General features: G+C 30.9%; 2 protein-coding genes across 3 annotated transcripts in view; both read left to right on the forward strand.

The window, feature by feature from the left end:
- Rpn13 (regulatory particle non-ATPase 13) overlaps nucleotides 1–19,866 on the forward strand; it is a 306,135-nt gene that overhangs the window by 211,696 nt on the left and 74,573 nt on the right. The gene's annotated exons all lie outside the window — the stretch shown is intronic.
- The window catches only part of LOC146535585 (solute carrier organic anion transporter family member 2A1-like), a 30,240-nt gene continuing 13,949 nt past the window's right edge, over nucleotides 3,576–19,866 (forward strand). The window contains exons 1-3 of one of the 2 annotated variants that reach the window (XM_085190998.1): nucleotides 3,576–3,863; nucleotides 12,350–12,389; nucleotides 18,731–18,862. In XM_085190998.1, the coding sequence (XP_085047124.1) occupies nucleotides 18,792–18,862 (71 nt within the window). In that variant the 5' untranslated portion in view covers nucleotides 3,576–3,863; nucleotides 12,350–12,389; nucleotides 18,731–18,791. Of the gene's footprint in view, nucleotides 3,864–8,044; nucleotides 8,064–12,349; nucleotides 12,390–18,730; nucleotides 18,863–19,866 lie in introns of those variants that run through there. The other variant, XM_085190999.1, reaches the window with a different exon arrangement.

The following is a 19,866-nucleotide window of genomic DNA, read 5'->3' on the forward strand; positions in this document are numbered from 1 at the left end:
AAAGAGTGCAGTCAAATGCTTTTAGCGCAGTGTTTCTGAGTGGAAATTTCTACAAAGATGAATGGTATATCGACTCTGGCGCGAGTATGCATCTTACAGCAAATGAAAGTTGGGTTATAAATGCACAGTATGAACAATGCAAAGAAATTGTTGTTGCAAATAGTGAAAAGGTCTCAGTATCGTGTACTGGCGATGTAAAAATAACGACAGTAACGGACAACCGTGAATACGACATCATAGTGGAAAACGTATTCTGTGTACCAAGTCTTACCACGAATTTGTTATCTGTAAGCCAACTGATTACAAAAGGCAACAGTGTATCTTTCACGGAAGATGGTTGTTCGGTATATAATCAGAAGAATGTGTTGGTTGCCACAGCAGTGTTGATGAACGGAGTGTACAAAGTCAATCTGTTAAAACAAGAATGTTTGGCAGCATCGGTGGTGTCAGGAATAACATGGCATCGCAGATTAGGACATGTAAACAAAGATTATTTGAATAAGATGAAGAATGCGGTGCAGGGTATGAAACTTGATGAAAAAGTTGACATAAGCAAATCTTCATGCACAACATGTTGTGAAGGGAAACAATGCCGGTTACCATTTAAAAGCACAGGACATCGAAGCAGTAATCTACTAGATATTGTGCATACGGACATTTGTGGGCCTATGGAAAATGTATCTATAGGAGGCTCAAGATACTTCTTACTGTTTGTTGATGATTACAGTCGTATGACATTTGTTTATTTTCTGAAACACAGGAATGAGACTTTAAAATGTTTCAAAATTTTTAAATCTCAGGTAGAAAATCAAACAAAGAAAACAATCAAAGTATTAAGAAGTGATAATGGTCTAGAGTATTGCAGCAAAGAATTTGAAGATTACTTGAACAGTGCTGGTGTAATTCATCAAAAGAGCAATCCATACACGCCACAGCAGAATGGATTGTGTGAAAGATTTAATCGTACAATTGTGGAAAAGGCAAGATGTTTACTTTTTGATGCAAATTTAGGAAAAGAATTTTGGGGTGAGGCCACCAATACTGCAGTGTACCTGCAAAATCGAATTGTAGCAACGGCATTGAATAATAAAACCCCATATGAGTTGTGGACTGGCTCCAAACCAGATATTAGTCATATCAGAATATTTGGAAGTACTGTGATGGTTCATGTGGCAAAAGAAAAGCGCAAGAAATGGGACAAAAAAGCAGATCAATGTATCCTGATAGGATTTCCAGAAAATATAAAAGGATATAGAGTCTACAATCCAGAAACTAGGAGTGTGACAACTAGTAGAGATGTGATCATCATTGAGAAGGAATCAAAATCTGAACATCTCATTGAGGTGCATAGTCAGAATATTGATTCAGTGGGGGATAGCACTGATGATACACAACTACAAGAAAGTGAACCAATCCCAAGAGAAGACAGCTCTGTAAGTTCAACAGAAAGTTTTCAAGATGATGATAAGACATACATGCCAAGCGACTATGAAGACGCAGACAGCTCACTAAACGATGATATAAAAATAAGACTGCAAGATCGGCCCCAACGGATAAAGAAGATTCCAGAAAGATATGGGATATCAAACCTGTGTGTAGACAGTGAATTACGGGATGATGTGGCAGGTTTATCTCTTGAGGATGCTTTAAATGGACCAGAAAAGGAGCAGTGGAAGTTGGCTGTAAAAGAAGAGTTACAGTGTTTTAAAGACAATGATGCGTGGGAGTTAAGTGATGCTCCAAAAGATGGTAGGGTTGTGCAGTGCAAGTGGGTGCTTCGAAAAAAGTATGACAGTGAAAATAAAGTCAGATATCGTGCGCGTCTAGTTGCTAAAGGCTTTACACAAGTAGAAGGTGTAGATTTTACTGAAATTTTCTCTCCTGTAGTTAGACATACTACTCTTAGGCTACTTTTTGCATTGTCAGTACAACTAGGTTTGGATACGACACATCTTGATGTAACAACTGCTTTCCTGAATGGTTCTCTTGAGGAAACTATTTATATGCATTTACCTAAAGGTTTTACTGAAAGAACAGTAAAGGGTCAAGTACTTAAATTAAAGAAAGCCATTTATGGGCTCAAACAGTCCTCAAGAGCGTGGTATAGGAAGGTAGATGAATGTTTGTTAAGCATAGGCTATCTTAGATCTAAAATAGAACCATGTATGTATACTAAAATGCAAGGTCAGTTGAAAACTATTGTAGCATTGTATGTCGATGATTTTTTTATTTTTTCTAATAATACTAATGAGACTAAGTATTTAAAGCAGGTTCTTGCTAGTCATTTCAAGCTTAAAGACTTAGGTGAAATAAAAAACTGTCTTGGTGTCAATGTTACTGTTGATAAATGTAAGAAAACAATAACATTAAGTCAGAGAGATTATATTGATCAGTTGTTGCATAAATTTAACATGACACAATGTAAACCTGTTCAGACTCCAATGGAAATTAAGTTAAATGTATCCAAGAATGAACATTGTGTAGGTAGTTTTCCATATCAACAAATAATTGGAAGTCTTATGTATCTTGTAGTTTTAACTAGGCCAGATATTGCATATGCAGTTGGATATTTAAGCCAATTTAATAATTGTTATTCTTATGAACATTGTGCATATGTAAAGCGGTTATTGAGATATTTAAAATATACTAGAGACTATGGTTTAAAGTATTCTGCTGATGGAAACTCAGTAATAGAAGGGTTTGTTGATGCTGATTGGGGTGGAAACATTATTGATAGAAGGTCATATACTGGAGTTTGTTTTTCTTTATCTGGCTGTGTTATATCATGGGAGGCAAAGAAACAGAAAACTGTCGCCTTATCCAGTAGTGAAGCCGAATATATGGCGATAACTGAAGCATGTAAAGAAGCAGTGTATTTGCGAAATCTACAATATGAAATAACACATAAATTGTACAGTATTGATCTTTCTAATGATAATCAAAGTGCTCTAAAGTTAACTGTGAATCCAATTTTCCACAAGAGAACCAAACACATTGACATTAAATATCATTATTGTAGAGAATGTGTAGCAAACAATATTGTGAATGTCAAGTATTTGCCAACTGCTGAAATGCCTGCAGATTTATTTACTAAAAGTTTATGTTCCATTAAACATTATAAATTTCTAGAAAGGTTGGGTGTACAAATTGTTTAATGGTTTAGTGTATTTGTATTATTAGATATAGTGGGGGTGTTGTAATGATATCTAAAATAAAAAGAAAAATAAATAAACAAGTGACTGTTTATTAGCTGTCATTGAAAAGAGACGTTGTTTTATTATATTTGTTTTATTAATTGTTATTTTTTTCGGTGTATGGTGTCCTATCAATGAAATAAAAAAAAATATGTACGCCATCTACTGGATAATAATAAAACTAACTTAAGATTCCCACACGCAAATATATCTGAAATATTAAAAAAAATTGTCGCTAGATGGCTCTCATAAGAAAATAAGCCCCATCTATTACTGATTATAAGACTGTAGACAAATATTTCATAGCAGAGGTCGCTGAAGACTGATTTCAAACAGCTGTTCAAAGATTGTTTTGCTTTGAACTTGCTGCTAACTTCACTCTTGTTCTTTACCAGAGACTAGAGAAAAGTCGACCAGTCAGTGAGATTTTAATTTGTGATATGTGGTGTTGGTTCTATCAAAATTTTAATTTAGTTGACAAATTTTGTATAAGACAATAAGGAAAGAGTATCTTTATACTTATTTTTATGATTTCCTTATCAAATATAGATTACCAGTTATAGTTTTGAGTGCCATTAAAATTTTTGTGCCGTATTACCTTTCACAAAGAGATTTGGTTTTCTCATCCGTGCGCATTTTACGGGAGATTCCACCTATACAACAATTATTGTGAGTATGAAACCAACACAAGCGTGGAAATTTTACTTAATTGATATCGATTTAGTTAAAGAGTTAAATGTAACATGAAATTTTATACACCTCTGGCATAAATATGTTTCTGGCATAAATACCTTCGGTAGTTATTTTTTTATAATTTGGTTACGTTATGCATGTAAAATTAAAATATGGATAATATTTTTGACGCCACTTACGAATTATGAATATACAGGTGATGTAGCACTCACTGTCCTGTAAAAGTCAAAATTATCTCACTATAGAAGACTGCACACTAAGTTTCGAGTTTCCTTTGTCATCTACAAAATATTTAAAAAAATATATTTAATCTAGTTTCGTGACAAATTGTAGTTTTTATAAGCAATTATATTTTATTACATATTATAACATAATTACTTTAGTCTACTTCAAATAATATAGGTACCCTATTTAAGCATTTTAGAAAGTATCTAGATCTGATTCTCAACATGTATAAATTATATTAAAGTTAAGGTTGTTTCAGCTCTCTAAATTGGCATATTGCATACGGTGACCATTCACTCTAGCAGAACTAGTTCCATTTTAGTATATGTGCTAATTAAGTAATTACTAATATAGCATTGTGATATGAATGCTGGTAGACTATGTTTATTATAAACTTTAATAGAATTAAAAGGTCTTCCAGATTATTTCATATTTAGTACATATTACTCTATGCTGAAATATATCATCATTTATCTTAAATTATTATTAATTAAATAAAACATTTAAAAATATCTAACTTACAATGAGAGTTACAAAAACAAGCATAAAGTTGTGGTTTTATATAAAAAAGATACATAAAGACTTTTGTGTTTAACTTACTATCTTTACAATATGTATATGAATAAAATAAAACAAATATACATGGTATTTCCTGTTTGTTAACGATTCATGATATATTATCATGGTCAAAAACTGCTCCTTTTATCTTAAATATATCTTGTAATGTTTAAATAAATTGTATAATTTCATTTAGTTCATGAATAGTTACATATATTACAAGTTTATTATATATTAACTTTATATTATAGAAATATGTATAAAATGCTTGATGTTGAGTTCCTTAGAGAGAGAGGTGAAGTTAGAGAGAGAGAATTGGGTGGTAAGTGGGGAATGGTGTGGCTTAACACAAAATTTCCTATGCTTTCCCTGCTACATGCAGGATACAGACAAAGCAGCCATTTTATTTACTCAAAGAATAAATGTTGATTTGCTTTATACATAAACAAACCAATTTTATGTATAAGACACAAACTTAGTTTTTAGTATCACACTGCACTGCTCACCTACTTTTGTGAGTATGTAAGCTGCTTGATTGATGTCAGCTTATTTCACCGGTATATTCAAAATGGTAATATCGGTTAAATGGTCAGTGAGAGCTGCCCTGAAATTAGGCTTTCTGAACTTTTGCACTTTGTTCATTTGGAAAGAAAATAATCAAAAGTAACAAAATTTTTTAAATTAAATCTGCCCAGCCATCTACAGCTAACATCAGACTGGCCACAAGGTATCCACCATACTCTAATACAATGAAAATGAATAGTAAGTGTTACCACTATTTATTTCCATGACATATTTAATAATATGTTAGTCAACAATAACAACAATATGTTAGTAAATAGACATATTACCTAGAATAGCATGAAACAGTATAAACATATATGAAGAGTAAATGTAAAATAAAAATAAAAGAGATAATTAAGTGTTAATAAACATTGTGTAAATACCAGAAACAACACCATTATTTACTAAAATTTAACTTTTTTACTTGTAGTTTTTAATACATAGGATTATAATGTTAGTACCTGTGAATAAAGAAGATTAAGTGTAATTATTTTATTTTTTTATATATTTTTAAAGCATTAAAGTTGTATTTGTTAAAAACAAACAACGATTTTGATAAAACTTTAAAATTGAATGCTTAAATTGTTGTCAGATAATTAGAAAATCATAAATATATGTATATACAAAGCTGAGAAAATGATTAGGTTTCTTATAAAATTATAAAATCAATTGCATGTTAAATATAATTGTGTTGAAGGAACATAATTAACATTTACATCAGCTAAGTGGAAGAGTGGAGTGGGTCAGTTTGCGCTTCCGCATCAGTGGCCGCACGACAACGCGGATCTGTATCTTATCATTTGTTAAATATACTTCATGTGCCAATAAATGACCGGCTTAGCGGGATGGATATATTGGATTATAAATATAAACTTCTTTGTACTTTATATATTTTTTTATAAAATTATAACTTTTTAATTATCCACCAAAAATGTCGAACACCTGTTAAAATATTTGGTTCTTTAATTATATATGTATAATGCACACTGTTCTAGAGTTATACAATTTTTATATTAATCTGCATATAAAGCATGCGGATGCAAGTAGATACGCTGCTGATCCCAATCTTGTATTGTCAAATCGCGACAATGAGTTTTACCACGAGAGAGAGAGAGAGAGTTACTAGAATAAATGTATATCTTCATTTAATTTAATTTATAAAACGCATATATTTAATGTTATGTTGTTTATTGTTAATATTAGGAAGTTCATATTAGAAAATTATTAATAAATCTTTAACCTATATTAAAAAAAACATGCTTCATACAAAATTTAAAAAATGACATTTACGTAAGCACCATAATCAGCAAAACTCAATAACCAAACGTAGCCAAGATATAGCAAAATATATTGTAAGTAACGATTCTTTGTTGTTTCCACGCACAAAGCAATCTTGACCCAGTTGGTGGGACCTAATTTTTATTAATTCACTTATTCACTTTGCGCGTATCACCAGCGCGTCCACTGTCATATGGTTGTGGTAGTTTGCTGAGGGATCACATAATGTCGCTCAGTGTCGATTGCTCGGTCTTGAGGATTTTTAAACAAACTTAGCTCTTCGCAACTGTTTACATAAGTGTAATCTGTAACGTACGCCATATCAGAATTACGTGGCGTTTTATTTGGTCGAAGCCATTTTGTTTAGAGCTATTCGAAAAACTCTCTTACTTTTTTTTCTCGTAATATTGATAACTAAAATCTTATTTCGACTAAAATGTTTTAAACCTTTTAGTGACAAAATTGATTATCCATGAAATGTTTCAGTGTTGAAAATGTTAGGTTTAAAAATTATTTCGATAACTTATGCCATATATTCGGCAACATTGTTGAATTTAATTTTAACATTAGAATTCTTGAGAATTAACTACATATTCAATATTTAAATTATAAAACTGAAGGCAGGCGGCAGGCGCTAATTTCAGAAACTACTAGTTCGAATCCAAAAAGTATTTTTTTATTGGAATCTATTTATTGGGTCTATTTATCGAAGAAGACCATATCTGTATAAAAACACTTTAATCGTTTTGATGTAACTCTCTGCACCTACGATAACAGTTACACCAGGCATTTATAATGTCCCATGTTTCATATATTTTTTTAATATGAATATGCAGATCAAAACCTAGTACTGTATAAAAACGACGATGTATTAAACGTACCGAATTAATTAGTTGAATATGTTTATAGAAGTATTATATATTTATAGAAGTCACTGCTAAAATTAGAATTTTGCCTTTTAATTTTTGTTTTTTCCGTTTAATTATCCTTTAATGGACTGTATCACGACATAGATAATGTATTTACAGATTATTTAAACAAATAACTTGTATTTGAAAATGGCGGCCTCGTTGATTTTGCAACGGGATAGTGACAACGTCACGTGTGTCAATGCCATAGTCTTGCCTTCGCATCGCAGTTATCGTTTTTGACCTTATTCTGATTTTAGTTTATACAAAATACAGATAAGTATTAGTTTTATTAAGTTCCATCTGTACAAAAAAGATTAATATAATTTATCCTCACCATTTTATTATTTACTTACTTAGTAAAAATATAAGTGATTGTTAAAAATTTACCAAGAAAATCCGCTCACTACACTAAAGCTGCGTTTCCTAATCTTATCAGTACATTATTGTACCATACCTTAAAACAATATAGTATACGGAAGAAGTGAATTAATGTTTTGATTTATTGCCGGTAATACCAATGTGTGCACATAATTACGAGAACAGGATTTGATTTTCCAAAAGGAACTTTAAATGCCTACGTCTTAAGAGAGCGCACTCTGTGCTGTACCTACTCTCGTCATGATAGTTCATTCAGTGAGAGGTAGGTAGAATAGTTTATTTTATTTTATTATATAAAACTTTTTAGCTACTTTTGTATGTAAATTTATTACTCGCATTGCACTTGCAAATACTTTATTTTATGTCTTTTTAATTTTGGTAGGTAAATAAAAAATATGTTGCGTAAATTGTTGTATAAATTATTGTTATTCGCCAATTATTTATTAAAGTAATTTGATATCTGGTAATATACTGTATCAAAAAATGCACTTATATCGCTGAGCTACTAATAACTAATTACATATTCATATATTTATATATATATTTTTTAAGCAAAATTTTACGATTCATAGTACATATACAAATATGTTATCTACACTGTACATTTAATAATATGATTAGGAAAAATACGAGTACATTAATATTTATTACTTATATATAACGTTATTTATTGGTAATTATGTACTGTACATAGTGTCCATTCAATTTTAAAATTACTTTAATAGCAAACGTAAACTGACACAAGCATGACTTCGTATGTGTAATAAATCATTTTTGCATAAAGCGATGTGTTTTGTTACGGAGTTATGCGCATGGCGCGTTATGTACCTACTTAGATAATTATTATTACAAAAACATATATTAAAAATAATTTCACACTTGTTCAAGATATCGTTTATTATAGTTTGTGTCTGACGGGGGGCCGACAGCAGTTGCCATTCAACATTAATATTCGAAGTAACACAATAGATCGGACAAGGACAGGTCCGCCGCAATGTTCAACTGTCGCGTACTGTTTGTTTTGCCACTTCTTTGTTAAAACAAGAATCATTCTGCGTAGAACTCAATTAATTTGCAAATCAATATTAAATATTATTAACCTTAAGGGAATCAATTTAAAAATATCACGTACTTAATATGTACATGTATAAATGCTTATATTATTAATAACAATATTTTTTTACATTAGTATCTACCTTATAATATTTTTATATTCACCCAGATACTTAAGTAACTCTAGCTACTTTAGGTATCTACTAAAAGTTTACAATAAATATTTCATCGTAAAGCAGAATTTAAATTCTGCTTTACGATGAAATTATGTATTCTAAATTGTTGTCGATATTAAATCTATGCCAATAAAAGAAGCTAATTACACTTATCTAATAAGTGATATAACAAACAAGATTATTTTCTAATACAGCGCGGCCGACCTTGCAAGGTTGTTGGCGTTTGTTCGGGTGCGCACCAGCGTCACACCCCAGGTGATTACTTCACCTTGATAAAACCCCACACTGAAAATTCTAAATGAGGGCTTATAATATAAAAATATCGTATGAGAGCTTACATAGAAATTAGATATAATTGTTTGGAGAAAATATCTTCATATCTGAGTTATGATGGATAAAAAACCCCCCAAAAATATTTTTTTTGGCGGCTCAACTTATACGGCTTGTACTTGTTTGTGATAGTGAAACAATCCTTAGCACTACCGTAATGGATGCGCTGTTTGTCAGTCAGTGTCACACTCTTGTATTCATTGTATTAGGATTTATCTAAACAATAAAATCATTACAATAGAAAGATAACAATTAAATGATGATATTAAATGATAGTTATGATGTCATCAAAAACTTATTTTGTTTCTTTTTTAACTTCCGTATTAAGTACCAGTTTCTTAATGCTTACTTTATATGGAAAAGTGTTTATACAAAAATGGCACGTTCATATAAAGCTTTCATGAGTATATCTTAAATAATAATTAAATTAACTCTTGCTCTTAAATAGACTCTTGCCTATTCTGTCTCTTACCTAGTCTTCTAGGATAAAGCATGAAGCTAGGAATAATATAATTCCTTTTTTTTATATATATTAAGAACCAAACGAGATTCGTTTTGAAAGTGGTCGAGTAATTAGAATGCTTGTCGCGATCGGAGTTCATGAGCTGCACTTTCTATAAAGAACAATGGGAATCTCACGTTCGTAAATACGAAGCCAAACAAGCCCGTTGTAAGGTGCATATTACAATGCACATAACTGACGTTAAAGAGTTCGTATGAAACAGAACAAATGCTATATAAACGACAAGAATACGAGAATCTAATATCCAAATATTTCACTTTTATCTTCAAACCCTGATCGATTTATAATTTACTTGATTTTGCTTTTTCTTTCTCTATCTTCTAATATTATTCTACTATTTGTTAAATATATATGCATTCAGTGATAAGGGTCAAAGAAACTCTGTATCGGTTCAATGCACAAGCCGATGACCTCATATCGTCCTATTGCGCAGCTGGTTGGCCGAAATTTGCATCGGAATAGGACACGTGGATTGTAATTGTATTTTGCTTTAATTATTTATAATAGACAAAACGGGCAAGGCTTGGCGTTAAGTTCCGCCTCTCTCACGCAATGCTTCGATAAAATTAGGCGGAAAGTGAGGAACGGAGTGTTTTAACACCAGGTTGCCACTACCTACCCTGCTGTATGCGGTATACACTATATAACACTCCCAGAATTAGAACCATGCCATGCGTCACCCAATCACCCAATATTGTCTAATCCGTTAACTCCTAAATAACCTCACGAACAGCACACGAATAGAGACAAATAGATCGAACTATCGTAAGAAGTCTAGCCGTTCAACCGGTTTACATAATATTAGTACAATAAATTTATTGTAAAATGGTAATATATATAATTATACTAGCGGCCCGCTCGCGGCTTCGCCTGCGTGAACTAGGTTATTATTAATTTTTGTCTCCATGAGTACCTACGTCCTATAAGTGACGTCCATGCAAAATTTGAGACTCCTAGTATTTGTAGTAATGAAGTTTCATACAAACTTTCAACCCCAAAAACAACGCCGTAGAAGTCGAATATTACAAATTCCCGTCTTAGCGAGCACCTACGTCCTATAAGTAACTCCTATGCAAAATTTCAGATTCCTAGGACATGTAGTTTCTGAGATTTCGTGATGAGTGAGTGACCTTTCGATTTTATATATATAGAAGATAAATTTCTATTTTCGTGATGTCATTCGTAGCGCATGTGCCCCGGCACAAGCATCATGTGGATGCAAACACGACAAGTTGTGGGTTCTATTCCCACGGGAGGAAATTTATTTACCACTCAACACGCAATGCCTCCAAATTCGGCGGAATGGGGGAAAGGTGTCAGGCCATATACCAGGAGCTTATATGTTTTATGATGAAGCGGCTATTAAAATGTATAACGAATGACGAAGATGAACGAAAATGACTACCATTAAGCAAAACTGATGTTAGTATTCAAGTAGCATACAATGTGGAACATGAATATGTCCAAGTAACCTAACAATTATTTACGTTTTACTAAATTTTTTTAATAAATTTCTCAACAATAGACAGCATTAAATATTATTATTGTATAACTATTTTATTATCTTTTGATAAATATTAAGATCGGTTTGAGTATATGTAGGAACCAGGTTTAATTATGTTTTCAGTTAATATATATATGCATGGTGTCATTAAATAATCATGGGTGAATATAACAAGTGCAAGATGAATCAGTGCGTTGTCGATGGATACACGACGATGACCTGTGGACGGTCGCTCACCTCAATCGTCTAGGCTGGCTTGCAACCCTATGTAATATTATTTAATGTGATTGATTCTAACTTGCATTTTTGTAGTGATAGCGATTTTTAATATGTTTTATTTTAAATTCTCCTAAACATAAATCATAATAAATTAAGCATTAAATCGTAAAATGATAAACAAACGATGCCATTATAGGGAATTTCCAAGTGGAGAGAGCGTCGATAAAGAGTGTGAATGTGAGTCACAGTGAGGATATTGCATTCATGGCAGTTTACAGCTCAGAAAGCCATGACCAATTTGACAAATGAAACGATAATATATTTTATATGCAAATAAAATTGATTAAACATTACACAAAAAAATCATATCAATGTACAAAAAATTCTTTTATACATCAATATGATGCCATACATAGTAGCCCAAGATCCCAGAGCCGCCAGACCTACGTCGTTTTAGCAAAGCTGAAATTTTGACGACTATTAGTCTAATATGTAGTTAAGACAGTATGTCTACTCACTAACTTTAACTTGAAAGTGGGGGCCCTTTCAGAGGTTCCGGGTAGCCATATAAAAACAACAAAGCTCTTGTGATTTCGCGGGTGAAGCCACAAGCGCATCGCTAGTATAATAATATAAAAATTATATAATTGAAAATAATTTTAAAACATACATTAAGTAGGGCACGCCGGCTACATCGTGACGAACTATTTATTGGCAATTAAAGTATGATTATATTGTTCCAGATACTGATATGCTTGACTTGCTGCTCTTCAAGTGTTGAAGGTAAATTAAAAAAGAATCCATATTTAACATTTTTTTTATAAATTTTACTATATATTTTAAAAAAAATATTAAATGTATTCTTTAACTTTTCATCGTTTCAATTTTTAATGATAGATTTCACTTTTACTACTTTTATTTCTATTAAAAACAATAGAATAAAAACTACGGAAAAATACAGTTCTATGTGTTTGCACATAAACGTTACGTTATAATATTTTCAAATACGGCCGGCCATACTAGTAAATTACTGCTGTGACGTTTTTCCTTTATTAAAGTCCATGGTTACCAAACAGCCACTAACCACCATTGTACTAGGATGAATTTCTCGACTAAAGCAAATGCCTTAATGCGATAAAAGAAGTATGTTTGTTTTAAAATTATACAAGCAAAAAACTGATAACATATCTACCAACTTAAGTAGTTACTCTGAGCGTTTACATTATTACAATAATTATTATCATTAAATATAATATAAAATGTTACGAATACTTTTAGTATAGTAACATTTAATTGATATTGAGCTTAATTAAATAAATCAGTAAACTATATATAAGGATGCAAATAATCTAAATTTTACTTTCGATTGTTCGTCTACAATTGTTTAAATCAACGAATTCTGTCCGAATACAGATAGTTTTATTACAGAATACTGTCGCTTTGTCAAATCTGCAAAGAAATACAAATTAGTATAAAGATTGTTTTATTTAATTATAATTAAAGTTTATAAGATCATATTTTGTTGGTCAATAATATCATGTTCTTACTAAATCCTGACAAATTATTTTCAATCAAATTATTTTTTACACTCTTTACTTCAATTAAAATAGAAACACATATATATGTTCAACAGTTAAATTAAAACTTTAAATAACATTACTCTTGAATAAAATCATTTAACTTTAATACTTTTGAAATGAAATATATTATAATATAGCCTATTGAACTTTGCTTACAAGGATATACTTGAACAGATTTAACCGTTATCAGCAGTTTACAAATATATTGAGCTTGAAGCTTATATCAAATACAACTGAATAGCGTTTGATATAAAAACAAGACTATGCTTAAATTAATATATATTTTTAAAAAACTATATCTAATATATTGACAAAACAGCTATTTTATTAAGAGATATACGATTATATGTGACCTATATATATTATATATCTAGCTCATTTTAGTATTATGTTAGTTTATTATTGAGAACAGCTAAAATATAACTGTGGTAAATAACTGGTAATGGGTTTGGACTAAAAGTAGAGTATTCTACAGCGTGGAAGATTAATGGACTTGTTTTATTCAATATAATCACAACAGCTCTCATTAAAACCCTCCACGTTACTGACGCAATGCGTCTTTGAAAATAGTCGATTAACTCGAAAGAAGGTTGTACTTTTTTCACATATTTTACCAATTGAAGTTAATTATTTATATTAAATTAATTAACATTTGTGTAGTAAAGGATGTTACTTACAATTTTAAATAAAATATATAAAAGAACCTAAACGCTTAAAAGAATCAAGGAAAATTAAGCGTGTATACAGGATTAAGGATGAGTCATTTCGCTCTTGAAACCGGTTCTTCGATGACTTTAGCTGATCTGCCTGCATCGAATAAGACCAAACGAAACAAGTTTAAAGATTTAAATATTTATTTATAATAAATGTACCCAGTAGTAAAAAATCTAAATCATCTATATATGTATTATATAGCATCTATATAAAGCCAATCCCTCAATAATGAAAGACAAAATAGATAGATAGATAGATAATATATAAATGATGAAACTAAGAGAGGATTTCCCAATATTTTTTTCGGTTACGAGGGAAACCGGAATTTGACGTATTCAACGTAAAATCTAAATCTCACGTTTTATAATAGGTACATTGATAAGTGAAGATTAAAAAAAAATTGCATGAAATTGATATAGTGGAAACGTATTTGCATTAAAAGACCTATACATTACTATTTGTATAAACCTATACACCTACTACTGAAAAGTAAGCCCTACATAGAAAAATATATTAAATGTTATTTCAACTAAGTACCTACTATTTACTTTAATTAATATTTTTTAAATGTGGACGTAGCTTAATTTACATGTATTATGATTACGCATAATAGGTGCAAATCATTCTAAAGTCACATTTACCGTACAAAATATATGTTATTCACTCACTTCTATTCTTTTAGTTTTGTACTTAATGAGAAACAGCTGCATGCCCTAAGGCAGCGTATGGTTTGAAGAGGTCATTCAAAGTATTTGCATTTATAAAGTAGTACTTAACTTTTTCGTGACTTATTACTCGCCTAGTTTATATAATAAAAACATTATTTTGACATAAAATTTCCCGGTAATAAATAAGTAGACGATAAATATCCATATAATATCATAATTAAAACGCTTTAGTGTCAATAAGCAAATGAATCAATATTTTTAACACATACAAATATTTTAAAATTATAAACGTATAAAGCTGAGGCTAGGGTAGCGCAGGGGCACAAACATGTGATTATAAACGCGACAAGTTGTGGGCTCGATTCCCATTTAAGGAAGTGAAATATTAATATTTAGTAATATTTTCATTGAATTGTTTATTTTTTCATTTTCTTCGCTCCGGTGTGAAACTGAAAAAAATATAATAATACTCTAATTGATAAAATTGTTACAATAGGCTCCTAAGGTCCTACACGCTATGTGTTACAGCGTAAAGCAAAAAAAAAACGAATAAATAACGACAATATCAATCATCGTTTATATACAAATAAGAAAAGTAATGTCATTGTTGTCGTTTTAAGTAACAACCTTCGAAGAACTGAAAGGTTCTACCGATTGTATCGACCGTCACAAGTAATATGGCCACAATAATAACCTTGAACACACACCCACTTTCACATATACCTAATACATTATACTTCCCTCTGTGTGTTATTATAATAAATAAGGTATATAAAAAAAATCATATTATATGAAAATCCTTTACGCAACAGGAAAATAGGCTACTTTGACTCCATTGTAATTAGGTCTTAAAGTTTTAACATTTGCTCTAATATACCAAATAGATTACTATAATATTTCATACACATTAAAAAATTGTATTTTAAATTGTAATTATCATAGACTATCGCAAACGTTGCCGCCATGTTGGTCTATACATAGTCTATGCGCTGAATTCTGAAATACAAATAGCAAACGCACATTTGACATTATTAAACAAACAAAATCTCACAAAGCCTTTATTAAAACGTTAGTTCTTTTTGTTTAAATGTGAAATATAGTATAATCTTTATTGCGTAACGTATAGAAAAATTATAGTTAAGATGTTAATTATAATTTGTTTTGATTATCGAATGATTTATTATTTTAGTTTAAAAAATAAAAAAACTTACTAACTGAACTTTATACTACAAACCCAGTTTTTGTATGTATGTAAAACATAATATCTATTAATTATTTACATAACATATGCGTATTTTTAAAACTTCAAAATTCTATTTCACTTTCGTCATAACACAGCGTCCATTCATTCCACTATTTTTGTAAGTTTCGGTTTTTGGCATCCTTCCGACTCTGCAAAGCCATTACGTAACAATGCAGGTACCGACGAGGCGTTTGTCAAATATTTTCACTAAGATGAATGACAAACTAATTAGCCTTAAAAATAAATCTTTATTTTAAAGAGAACAGCATAAATAGCACCTAAGCATGCATTCCTCGATAAAGGGGTTATCCTACACGAAAATAAATAATAATTTCGAACTAGTAGCTCCTGAGACTATCGTATTCAGCCAAAGAAACTCTTTGGTTTTTTAATATTAGAACAGATTTTTCTACTGTGATATAAGAACGAAAAATAATTTATAATTAGGTATAATATATTTCCTTAACGAGAAGTTAAAATATATATATTTTTTTGAAGCAACAACAATAATATTATGACTTGAAAATGTTACGCAATTCACCCAGAATTCGTCGGAAATGGGAAACGAATTGTCTTAACACTAGGTTCCCTCTTGCCTACCATGTTATATAACAAAATATTGTAAATAAATCATTTTACATGATATACGATATTATTTTTAAACTAGACGTAAATATAAATAAACAAAGATTTTAGTATGTCCCGTTAACTTGTGTTGGTTTTCTAGATCTCACGACACATTTAACACACGCTAGGTGGTTACGAAAAATATCAATGACGAGCATATAACAATTTCAAGCACCTAATTAACTCTAGAAGTAAGATTTAAGTTACAATTATTTTTCCATTTTTTTACTCAAACATAGATAGTCTAGCTTTAATATTTACATCTAAAGTGTTTCGTATTATTATTTCTTAACTCGGCCAATGGGCGCCGCGCCGTGTCAAAACAACACATGGATCTGATTTTAAGACACTTCCCATTAAACAAGTATAATAATCATATTTCTCTTTAAGAGCAGTTGGCTCTTATATAAAAATAGTTTATGTTATGCAGTCTTAAATACGTACCTTTAATATGTGTTTATGGGGCCATACATGGACTAATAAGTAAACGCGACTGTTTGTGGATTCGACCCCCACTCGAAGGAATGAAATATTTATTTAATTTTTTTTAAATTTATTTCTTAGCTCTTGTGTCGAGACGACGACGCGGCGTTGAGTTACGCCACTCAACACACAATACTTCAAAGATTCGGAAACACTATGTTAACTCTGCCTGCCCTAGTGTATATTAAAAAAATACTTATTTAATCTTTACTGTTACATATACAGCACACCACCGTGAGAGCGCTTTATTGTTTATGTTCATTCCGTTATTTCATAACGTGAGATGTAATGGTGCTCTAATTGTTTATGCTGAAGAAATCGATACAACTCTCGTTCTTAGCTGTTCTTTAATGTTTTTACTCAACCCAGTTTGCAGACGTCTTGACCTATTGGATATAATCGTGAGACAATCGGTAGAGGTGACTTATTTATACAAAAACCTACAAGCTTATTTTACTTGCTACGAACTTTCCTCATTGACCACTACTGTCAATTTATGGATTTTATAATAATCTACAGATTTATATTTAATATTTTCTTTTCTCTGGTAACGAGGTAAAGCACCGCGTTGAGTTCCGCCAGTCAACACGCAAGAATTCGGCGGAAAGTGGAGAACGGAAATGTCTTAATGGCAACGGAGTGTCTGAATAATAGGTTCCCTCTCTCACGATGTATACCGCATATAGCAACGTAGTCATTACCTCTGACTACGTTGCTATATGCGGTATACATCGTGAAGGAATATTATAATATTTCTAATTATATTATAACATATTCCAACATTATTATCATGTGGGAATTTGTTATAAATACTCTAAAATAGTCGCTCTCCTTAAACTGTGTGTTTTAACAGTGAGTGAAAAAAATAGAATTACAAATTATGTATAAAAAATAAAATTAAATAGTAACAAACCAACATAACAAAAAAACCTGCATAATACGTATGTATCTACTGCCTTTTTATGAACGCTTGTCGCGTATTTGCCAAACATGTTTCTCTTAAATATAGATCGCTAGAGGGGACCGCTGATAAAGCACGCGTGTCATATCGCTTATTTTTGTCTTATCCTTATGGTGTCCTACCCCCCAGGGTACTCTAGAATAAACAATTACACATTGGATAACTTATACCACTTGTATTACTTCAGTTTTGTATTTGTAATTCTGATTTCAAATTCTGTAATCTAGTAAAAGTTTAAGTAAAGTTATACTTATATGATATATATTTTAATATTACGTGGGTGCATATGTCACCAGATTTTATCAATGCTGTCAATAATAAAATAACCGATAAAGTGTCATTGAAGTAGTTTCATATTCATTTACATATACACAAACTGTACATACCTATATAAAGTATAGTCGTGCTAGGTAACATAATAGTTTCGTGTAAAATATACAGCGACGTAACTAAAAGTTAAAATAAGTATTAAGATTTCATTAAAATTGTTGTATTAATGTTCTATACATAACTTAAAATCCATTATTATTATTTATGGTTTAGTGCAAGATGTACAATATTTTTTTAAGTTATTAGCTAATTTTTCCATGTTTTAATTTTTCATTTACGGGTATCATGAGAACCAAAAGTTGCTACATTTTCCAATATCTAACAATTTTAAAAATATCGCTCGTTATATGACCTCATACCCACGTTTTGTCTTACGAAAACGAGCAAATGAAAATGATTTACTTCTAAGTGCTACTTACAATTTTCCAACTCATATCAACTCAATCAATTTCAAAATCTTACAATGATATCGACATAAGTGTGATAAAGTTCATTAACATTTATATTCTTTGGTTCAGGTGGATAAGTATCGTGAAAAGTGGTATGGGAGTGCGGTGAGACTCGAAGTGCTGTACAAAAATGACCGAGGGCGAGAAACAACAGAGCGCGGGTGGTGCCAACGCCGCACCGCAACACAGGAAGGGGCACAGGTAACACTAAATACTGGAATACTGGAATTTAGTATTATGAAAAAACTATATATATCTTTATTTATCTACTTTTCATGAGTCATCACTGAAATTTTACATAACATTATGTTTTGGTGAATGGGTCAAACTTACACAAATTGCAAAGCTTTCTCTCAGTTGAACCATGTTACGGTGTCACCTCAATAAACGTTCGTCTTTAGTTCATCTTATTCTAGACTCGCAGAAGGATGATTTATTAAGCATACGAAAATTAAAAATAATAATTTTATTATGTATTTACAATCTTTTTAAGATGAAAAGGCAGCAGACACCAATCTAATAATAAATAATCGATTAACGCCGGTATCGCAATCTGAAAATGACGTTTTAGTTTCTTTCTTGCGTCATTGTTTACATCGTAAATCGTGCGTTGCTTCTACGCGCGATAGAACGTTCCTGCAATGCAAATAGCTGTCACCTTATAAATATCTGTCCCTTTTGTTACAGATTTCAATAAACGTAGATCTTAGAGATATGTGTTTGTATATCAAAACGAATTCAAATTTAAGTACTATGCATTTAATATGTACAAAAGTGCAGTCTCGACGAGTGTATTTTTTGGAATTTAATTTATAACTAGAGAATTCTTGTTACATTGTTAATTGTCTTTTAATTTAAAGTAATTTTTATCATTGATTCAAAAGAGAAACTCCTCCAGTTTTTTCACCGTCTAAAAAACAAATAAAGTTATATTGTAATATAAATCTATCTGAATCTGCTATTTTGATGGAATCTATAATAAACACATAAACAATTCACAAAATCGACATCTTATTATTAATTAGATGTGGCGTCATTTTACCTTTGTGTACATTTTATAAAATTTTAAAAATACCCCAGTATCGATACATACGAGTATGTAAGATAAAAAGTATGAGTAATAGTCATTTCTCAAAACTCCTCTGATCTAGATAACGTCGGCACCACATTATCTGATATTGTACAGTTTGCGACATGTGGCCCAA

Source organism: Heliconius melpomene, chromosome 10 (genome assembly GCF_056956725.1).
Source record: "Heliconius melpomene rosina isolate 202511_hmr_F chromosome 10, ASM5695672v1, whole genome shotgun sequence".
Lineage (NCBI taxonomy): Eukaryota > Metazoa > Arthropoda > Insecta > Lepidoptera > Nymphalidae > Heliconius > Heliconius melpomene.